This window comes from Sceloporus undulatus, chromosome 2 (genome assembly GCF_019175285.1).
Source record: "Sceloporus undulatus isolate JIND9_A2432 ecotype Alabama chromosome 2, SceUnd_v1.1, whole genome shotgun sequence".
Classification (NCBI taxonomy): Eukaryota; Metazoa; Chordata; class Lepidosauria; order Squamata; family Phrynosomatidae; genus Sceloporus; species Sceloporus undulatus.
Window position 1 is genome coordinate 44,475,520 of NC_056523.1, and position 9,831 is coordinate 44,485,350.

Here is a 9,831-nt window from a genome sequence, read left to right on the forward strand (position 1 = left end):
TGGATCTTCTATTCTTTGGAGCAGAAAAAATCCACTTCAGTTGGCCATTTATTAATTTCCAAGAAACAGGGAAATAATCTGAAAGAACATGCATGTTCTTTAATATCTAGGAACTGCCCCAAACCAAATTTACTCATGTGTTCACTTTCTCCCAAAATGTACCTACTATGGAACAACTCAAAAACATATGTGTTAAGGAAGCATTAGTAGTACAATTTACTTGCCCTAACTGCAGGTTTGCCATTCACAGATTTCTACATCCACGGATGGCCCCGCCCTATTCATCCCAGTGGTGGCACATGCACATGCCTGCACCGTCATGGCCACACACATTGCACACCACCATTAAAACCAATGGGATTTGAGGTCTAGCAGTTTTTGGCATCCGTGGGGGTGGGTGGGTCCAGACAGAACCCTGGCAGATACGAAGGGCCAAATGTATTACATTTCCAACAATTTGCTTAGAAAGCCCTTTCTTGAATAGATGTTGTGGCAACCAATATATCTGAAAGAGAAATTTCTGCTGTATGAGACATAGGCCTGGAGCAGACCGCTTCTTTGCAGTGGCCTGGGGCCAAAATTAGGGTTCAGGAGAATGGAGCAACAGCATGCTCCCAAACTGTAGCATACGGTGGCAGCACCATCATAGTGGCCTCTGGTCCACATGGGGGATGCCAATGTGATGCAAGTGCGGTGCCGCATCTACATGTCACGGAGCCACGCTTGCTTCACTGATGCATCATGGCAGTGGCTGTGTGCCCCCAAAAGAACCTGCTTTTAGGTTTGGCTGCTGCAGGCTCCCTCCGGAGCAAAAATGGGCAGCTCCACCCCGACCTTTCAGGGTGGTCTGTCGAGCCCCAAAGTCAGACAGTATTCAAACTGTCATGCCTTAAATGCCATAGAGTCCATCTACTGACCCCTTAGACTCAGAAATCCAGACTTTACTAGTAAAACTCAGAAAACTTTTATTCAGTAACTAGAGATCTACACCATAGAATTACAGAATCATAAAGTTGGAAGAGACCACAAGGGCCATCCAGTCCAACCTCCTGCCATGCAGAAAATCACAATCAAAGCATCCCAAACAGATGGCCTTCCAGCTTCTGTTTAAAGACCTCCAAAGAAGGAGACTCTACCACACTCCTTCTTGGGAGGTGATGTTATCAGAACAAAACAACAAGTATTAGCAAAGTCTAATTAAATCATACTTGATTTCAAATCATTGGCAGGTCATTACGAATGCAAAATGATCTTGTTCCTTTTAGGTCTAAAACACACTGCAAAAATAATCCAGTTTGAGACTGCTTTAACTACCCTGGCTCAATGCTAGGGAATTCTTGGAACTGTAGTGTTGTGAGACATTTAGCTTTCTCTATCAGAGAGCTCTGGTACCACAATAAGCTACGATTTCCAGGATTCCCTATCACCGAACCAGGGCAGTTAAAGGAGTCTCAGACTGGTTTATTTAAGCTATTTGTTTTGGACCTAAATTCCCATAAGTCACTGCCTTCCATTTGAAAAGGCAAAATACCACTGGGCAGCTAGCAAAGCAGTTAGTCATAAAGTTGTGAATATTTGGTCACCTTGATGATACAGCACAACACTCTTCTCACAGTTCCCTTTTTTGGGGTGTAGGGTGGATGAGTACACAGATAACCAGTGGTCAATAACTACAGTGAAATGCTCCATGAGTTTGTGGCAGGACCGACTTGGGTTAGAGACTCTGCCCACAACCAAAGCTGCAAAAAGAAAGTAGACTCTCTTTGCCCAATCCTGCCAATTTTTCCTTACTAAACAGTTGTATTTTGCTTGTTGCTAAAGGTTAAATTTGGGGGTCTTGTTTCTCTGTCATATTTGTGCTTGATAGATACTGGATGTATACTTCCTAAACCCAAGGATCTGTCTCAGAAAAAGGTTTCAGCTTGTAAAATGAAATGAAAAATGAAAAATATGGATCCTACTCTAATGGAGTGAGGAGATTTTTAGAGACATTTTTTCCTTTATGTCTGAATCTGAAATGAAGTGAACTGATTTATAGGTCCTCCACAGAGTTGGCTTCCAGTGTGGCCAGGAGGTGAACCTGGTTTCTCCAGGCTGTAGTAGTAGATTGTAAATTGTGTCAAGTTCTGTCACATTGGGAAAACATGGCCTTAAGGGTAGACTGTGGGCATATCTACAATGTAGAAATAATGCAGTTTGACACCACTTTAAGTGCTATAGCTTCATCCCATGAAATCTTGGGATTTGTAGTTTTTCAAGGTCTTTAGCCTTTTTGCCAAGGAGTTCTAGTGCTTCACTAAGCTATAGATCCTGGGATTCTGTAGCCATGGCCATTAAAGTCTTTCCCACCCCGCCCCCCCTTCTCTGCAGTGTAATGTCTGTTCTCTAAGGATCAGGCTAGTTAAATAGATTTTCAAGGTATATATTGCTCATTTATCTACATCTTCAGTTTTATGTCAGAAACAGAGGCACATTCAAATGCCTAATGGCTGAAACAAAAAGTCTTATCCTCATTTTATCAGGCAGTTCCTACCATTCTTGTGATTTTGTCCCCTCTGAACTAGCCTGGACTTTGATTTTTTTTTTTTTTGGATGGTGGAAGGCTCTACTATACTGGTTTTCCTTGATGGACTCTTCTGAAACTTCTATCTCCAAACTTCCAACATTTCTAGTCTATCATTGCCAAAGTTTTTGAAAACTGGTGATATGTTTTGCATGTTGATCTTATCTTTCTTTTATAGCAAATCCACTGCACAGACAGTCTTATAATGGCTCTAGAGGATATATATGGAATTATGCAATTGACTGTAATAAGTTCTGTCGGATTCCTAATGGAATGCTAGGAAAATATTGTAGCATCTGGGTTTTTGGGTTTTTTGTTTTTTTTTAATCTGAATACAGTTTTATATGTCAAAATGTACTAGGTTTGACTTTTGTTGGATAAACTACATGAATTTTTAACAGTCTCTAAATGTACATGTATATTAGACCATAAGAAACAGTTATGGTGCACTAGACAAAACTATATTAGCTCCTAAAGCAGTACTCTGGGGAATTATGTATGATACACTTTATGAGAATTTTATTCTTTTTAATTTAACTAACAAAGAAAGTGGAAAAGAATTATGTACACAACACAGCCCCTTACATTTCCGTAACAGTAGGCTTGTGCATTAATGAATGAAATAAAAATCACATGTATTTTAAGGCTCTTGGTTTATCCCTGATGGCTCCCCTGTGTTGATGAGATCACTCACTGTTATTAGGGCTTTTCTGAAGCAATTAAGAGCCTGTTCCAAGATTCTGTATTCAGGTAAAGATTTGCTTGTTCTTGTGCTCCCACACTATTTCCATATGAGCTCAGAATTCTATATAATTCAGACTCTCTTCTTTTCTGGCATAGCTGCTTTTTTTTTTTAAAAGTATGTGTCCCGGCTGTAATTATTTTTAACTGTGGAAAGCTAGTGATTTAGCACAACAATTACATTGCTTGTTTTCTTTTTATAGTCCTCCTTAAGCAAAAGGCTCAGGGTGGCTCACAATTTTTCAAGGCACAGAAGGAGGTATTCAAATCTCACCTCCTTTCTACCCATCCTACACCTATTATCCTATAGTCCTTCCAATTGTTTGACATTTTTCAACCAATAAAAAGAAATAACCAATGGCATCCCCCTTCCTAGACCTTTTATTTTTGGATCTTGATTAAGTCTATACTTACTCTTGCAGCCCAAAAAACCTAAACTCCAAATCTCCTCCTTACCAGCTGGTGTAGATGGAAGGTTATGCTCATATAGCCACCTGTACTTCTCAAAGTTAACTTAATATATTTCCTGGAGTACCCATGTGGCCAGAAGGAGGAGTTGTCTGCCTGAATGAATGTGCCATCCAACAACATCTGAACTGAGACACACAACACTTCAAAATGCAGCGTGCAGCTAACATCGTCATATTTTTCCCTTCCTGTATGATTTTGAATTTTTGCCTGAATAATAAATAATAATAATAATACGGTTTATTTATACGCCCTCTTTTCCAAAGGAGATCAAAGCGGGTTACAACAAGGATATAAAACATTATACAATTTGGACAACAGTATATAAACATCATAAAAAACATTCCAAAATTGAAAACACAATAAAACCACGCAAGAATAAAAACCATGGCCAAAAAAGAACTAGCTGGAAAGCAGCATATATGTGGGGAACAGATGTCAAGACACATGGAGGAAAGCCTGTTGGAAGAGATAGGTCTTAAATTTCTTCCTAAACAGATCAAGGGGAAACAGAGCGGAGCTCGTCGGGAAGAAAGTTCCAAATCTGCAGGGCCCGAGACAGAAAAGGCCCTTCGCGAGGATGAAGTATATCTCGTTTAGGAACCCTTAATATGCTTCCGACCGTCCTCAGAGTGCGGGGCGGATATATGGAGAGATGCGGTCCTCCAAGTACCTGGGGCCCAAGCCATTAGGGCTTTATAGATAATACTAACACGTGTATTGCGCCTGGAAGCGACTGGGCAGCCAGTGAGATTGCAAAATAGGTGTTTATGGCTCAGTCCGGAGCATCCCAGTGAGTAGCCTGCGGCCATTTCTGTACTACGTGTGAACTTCCGGGTTTGGTACAGGGTTGCCGCATGTAGAGCGTGTGACAGAAATCCAACCGAGAGGTTACCAGAGCGTGTACCACCGTTTTCAAGGTCCTGCCCGGCCCAGGTGGGGTCGCAGCTGGCGTATAGCCGAAAGTGGTAACAGGTGCTCCTGACTGTCGCATCCACTGAGATGTAAGGTTGGAGGCGATGAGTCCAGAAGACCCCCAGACGCGAACTGAGTCCTTCAGGGGAGTGTTGACCCCATTCGGACAGGTGGATAAATCTCATTCCCGGGCCGGGCTGGAGAACCTATCACGAGTAGTACTTCCGTTTTCTCTCGTAGTCAGACAGAGTCTGTTTTTCCTCATCCAGCCCATTACCGACTCCAGAAAGCATTAGAGGAAAAATGCCGTCCCTAGTCATGCATCGTTGGAGAAGACCAAGAGAAACATATTTGGGTGTCATCAGAGTACAAGATAAACACGCGCCCCGTGTCTCGGATGATCTCTCCCAGCGGTTTCATGTAAATGTTAATAGATGGGGGACAAATGCTGCTCCCTGAGGGACGCCAGATGTAACGCCCTGCAATGGGAACAATAGTCCCCCAGCGCACCATATGAGAATCTCCACAATACCCCCCGGTAGTACCAGTGGAAACACACTGGAGCGCAGTGCCCACGTACCTAACGCCCTCAGGGTTCCAGAAGGATACATGGTCGATGGTATCGAAAGCCGCTGAGAATGTCCAAAAGCACTAATAGGGACACGCTACCCCCTGTCCATGCCTAGACGGAGATCATAACTAGGGGACCATGGCAGTCTCCCAACTCCATGCCCGCCTGGAAGCCAGTTTGAAATGGGTCTAGAAAATCGTTTCATCCAAGATCGTCTTGAAGCTGGAAGGCAACCTCCCCTACTCGATCACTTTCTAAAAAAGGCCCAGCGCGAGCAGACTCGCTGTGTTGACTCGTGAACTTCAAAAGCTTGCACAATGTAGTTTTGTGCATATGTTGGCCAATTAAGCATACACTGTTCTATGGATTTTGAATGTTATTGTACTTAAGGTTGCAAGGTCAATAACTTCTTATCCCCTGAGATGTCAGGCGCCCAAACCTGTCAACCAGGGGGCAAGCCACCGGCAGTGAAAATGGAAAGAATATTAAAAACTATTTGAAAAATGGGTTGAAAAATTTGTTTATTCAGCCTTTGGGAAACTAAGGTGTGAAACAGAATGGGCATCCGAATGGCCATAAGCCCCTCCCAACCCAATCCCCCAGGGCTGCAGCAAACACACACAGTGGCCAAAGGGTGCGTCCTGCTATGGTACCCACACAACTGGACCACCTCGTGGCCAACCAGCCCGACGAAGACCTCCCACAAAGATTGCCCTCACTTTTAGGGGATTGGCTTTGGCGGTCCGATTAGGAGCGCCCTCTGCCCTGCCCCCCCCCAGCTCGCCTCCCCCGCCGCTCGGCGGACAGCTTTCCCCCCCTGCCCCCGCACTCCTGCGACCGGCCTGCCCCTGCACTTCCTCCCCCCCGCTCCTTCCCCCCCCCACTACCACGCCCCCCCCCCCCCCCCCCACCCGCCCTCGTCCCCCACCCCCCTCCCACCCCGCCGCCACCCTTCCCCCCCCCCCCCCCCCCCCCTCCCCTCCTCACTTCACTCCCCTCCCCCCCCCCCCCCCCCCCCCCCCTCCTCCCCCCCCCCCCTCCCCCCCCCCCACCCCTCCGCCCCCTCCCCCCCCCGCCGTCCCTAACTCCTGTCATCCCCCCCCCCCACCCCGCAACGTTCATCCTGCCCCCCCCCCCCCCCCACCCCCCTCCTGTTTCCCTCAGGCCTACCTATCCCGTGGAGCTCCTCGGGCCTGTGAAAAACCTTACGCTAGCTCAGGACTCCTTCTACATAAAAAATGCATGGCCTCTTTTCTGTCCAAAACTAGTGTTCACCCTTTGCTTGATGTTGAAAACATGACACACAGATCTGCATGAAAATTGTCGTTTGTGCCAGAATGCAACATTTCCCTACTGCCCAAAAAAAAAAAAAAAAGGGTGTTTTTTTTCCTTCCCGCGCCCCCCCACCCCCCCCCCACCCAGCCCCAATCCAATTTTTGGAACAGAACACAGCATTTTCTTTGCAAACAGGGGATTTTAACAACAAAACAAAAACCCGAGAATTAAATCTCTTGTACGGTCCCTCTTGGCAACCCACCACCACCCCATGCCTTACTCCACCGGGCCCCCCCTCGGCCCCCCGACCCACTACCACCTCCTGCTGTGTCAAGGTGACCCGACACCCCCCCCATCCTCCGCGACACATCCGTCCCGGGATTTGATCACGCCCCCCCCCCCCCCCCCCCTGAACCACGCTTCTTCCCCTCCCCTGTTAACACAAACCGCAACCCCGGCAGTGTAACTTCCTCTCCTTCCTGACCAGTGACAGAACCAAAAAACACTCAACAGTAATACTATCGTTCTAAACAAGATATGGCCACTGTGGTTGCATATTGTAAACCGTCTCACGGGACGACGTGCTAGTTTACACCACCGATAATAAGCAGGCCCCCCTATTGTATTTCCTGCTACTGCTCTAAGGTGTGTGTGTAGTGCGGTGGTGGGTGCGACAGCAGATACCGTTGTTGTATATTTATCATGGTTGACATCTTACACATAGTGACCCTCTATCGCGCGCCCCCGGCCCTGTGCTGCGATTCCTCATCCAAGAACCCCACTGATCCCCTCCCTCATTCACCACGCTCCTGCTCAGCTTCTCTGCCTTGCTTGTCCCCACTCTTGTACAGGTCTTGGTAGCCCCTCCACCGCCAGCCCCAACTTCTCAAACAGCACCTTTCGACTGCAGTTTTCTCCCCCATTAGCTGTCTTCTCACTGTTTCAGCCTTTCACGTCATACACCGGGATAAGACATTATCCTCGCCTCTAGTCTCGCGATGTGATGCTGATTTTGACCCTCATTTACAAACTTTGTTATAACCTGAGGACCGCACGACTACTCACATCCGCTTCTCCATCTATCTAGTGCTCCCGTGACCGCGCTCAAGCTCTTAGCTTTTTGCGCTTACACCCCCCCCCCCCCCCCCGGTATGGACCATCTTTGACCATTTTGACTGTTTCCACCATCCTACTTTAAAGTTCATGTAATCTTCTGGGTTATTATTTCTGATTTCTTACACCCTCGTTCAGCTTTTGCCCATCTTTTATACTTTCTCCCAAACCTTCGTAGTCCATATCCCGACACATATTTCGCTATTTCTCTACTGTCTTTCCGCGTTTTGCCCATCTGCATATCTTAAAGTACCTGACGCGTCCACTACTCGCACCTTGCATCTCCACGCCTTTCACACTTCTCCTTATCTGCGTCACAACTAATCCTTTGTAACATCAGTTACGCCGTGTCCTCGTCACAACTTGTTGCACTCAGTCCATCCCCTTCCCCCTCTCCCCCCCCCCCTCCCCCCCCCCCCCCCCCGCACCCCCCCCTCCCAGCATCTCCTCTCCTCCCCCTCCTCCTCTCTCCGCTAGCCCTCCCCCACCCCCCCCCCGCAATGATAACATGGCAGCCTTGTTTTGCAGCCCTTACCCCCAGAATTGGAACACCTTCTTGTTTCTTCATGTGGTCTGTCCTTGATTAGCAACCTGTTGTCTGGGTATCGGTTCTGCATCCGCACAAATCAGATATGAGGGCACACCCATTTGTTCCAAAACAAGCCATCCGCTTGTACTGATCATCAACAATTACACCACCGGTTTGATATACATGTACTAAACGCACCACGGTTGATTTTTCTTTTGAAATTTCTTTGGCTACACGCCATAATCCAATCCAACAACCATTGCATATGAATCCATTGTTTCCCATTTCTAAAAGGCAGCTGGACCATTTGGATTTTCAAGCCAAAGTCGCACCCAGTCACAGCCACAATATTTCCGTCACCCCGTCTTCCGCCACCTCCTCCCTCCCCCCCTCCCCCCCCCTCTCCCCCTCCTTCCCCCCTCCCCTCCCCCTCCCCCCCCCCCTCCTCCTCTTCTTCCCCCTTTTCCCCCCCCCCCCTTTCTCTTCCCCCTCCTTCCCCTCTCTCCCCCTCCATCTCTCTCTTTCTGACGACCCCCTATCCAATCACTCCCTCTACTCCTCCCCTTCCTCTCTTCTTCCTGACATCACCTCTTTACCTTAGCGCCCATTCCCCTGGCCCTAATCCTCCGCTCCACCCTACACCCCGCCCCACAACCCCCTCCCCCCATCATCTCCCCCCTTCTCCCCGTGACGATCCGTTCCTCCCGCCCCCCCCCTCCCCCTCCCCCCCCCTCCTTTCACCTTTCTGCACACCCCCCCACTTCCTACTCCCCTCTCCACCCTTCTCTCTCTCTCTTCCTTCCTCCTCTTCTCTCTTCTCTTCCTCGTCTTCTCTGTACTCTTCTTTTTTTTTTTCCCCTCTCCTTCCTCTTTTTCCCATCCTCCTTTTTCTCCTCCACCACTCCCCCTGGACGCTGGTGCATGGCCATCCCCCCACACTAACCTCCCCAGCCCACTCTCCCCCAACCCCCCCTACTTGGATTCAAACATACAATGTTACAAAGGTAAGATGCATCATCACAATGTATTGTGTCCAACACTGTCTTGGTTTTCACCATGACTCACTTTCGCTGCGCTACCATCACACTCACCAGGCAATACCTGCCCTGCTTGTAAATCCTACCCACCCATTGAATTTTGTGGGATTCGTCTTCTTTTTTTTCTCTATTTCTCCCTCACAAACCTATGCAATGGCAGATTCACCCCCCCCCATGACCCCCCCCTTCCACCCCCCCCCCCCCTCCCCCCCCTACCCCCATGTCCTCCACCTCCCCCCCCCCACCCCCCCCCCTCCCCCTCTCAGTCCCTTCTTCCCCCCCCCCCTACACCCCCCCCCCAGCCAGATCAATCTCAAATGAGTTGGACTTTCTTCTATCTTCGTTCAGGCGTCCATACAGGGTGATAGGGAATAAAAGGGGACTGACAATGATATCTGAAACTAGGTGCTCAGTTGTAATATCTTGCTCGTTTGTCTAATTGTTGTAAGTGCCTTCACATTCCTAGTACAATTACCAAACTATTAAGGGCCAAGGCTATGCCACTTGAACTGCTCGGCTGTCCTGTAGCATTCTGAGAATAGTAGTGCACTGAGGCCAAGAGTTGGGGACGACGAAAATTCAGAATGAACACCCCACCCTGCATGTAAAATACCACAGA

General features: G+C 48.0%; 1 protein-coding gene across 1 annotated transcript; it reads left to right on the forward strand.

Moving 5' to 3' along the window:
- Positions 1-6,260: 6,260 nt before the first annotated feature.
- On the forward strand, positions 6,261-8,606 carry LOC121920326 (uncharacterized proline-rich protein-like; the record flags this gene model as incomplete). Its single annotated transcript, XM_042447460.1, has 2 exons — positions 6,261-6,348; positions 8,470-8,606. Coding segments are annotated over 2 exons (225 nt in total), but the record flags the coding sequence as incomplete, so codon positions are not given.
- Between the last annotated feature and the right edge of the window lie 1,225 nt (positions 8,607-9,831).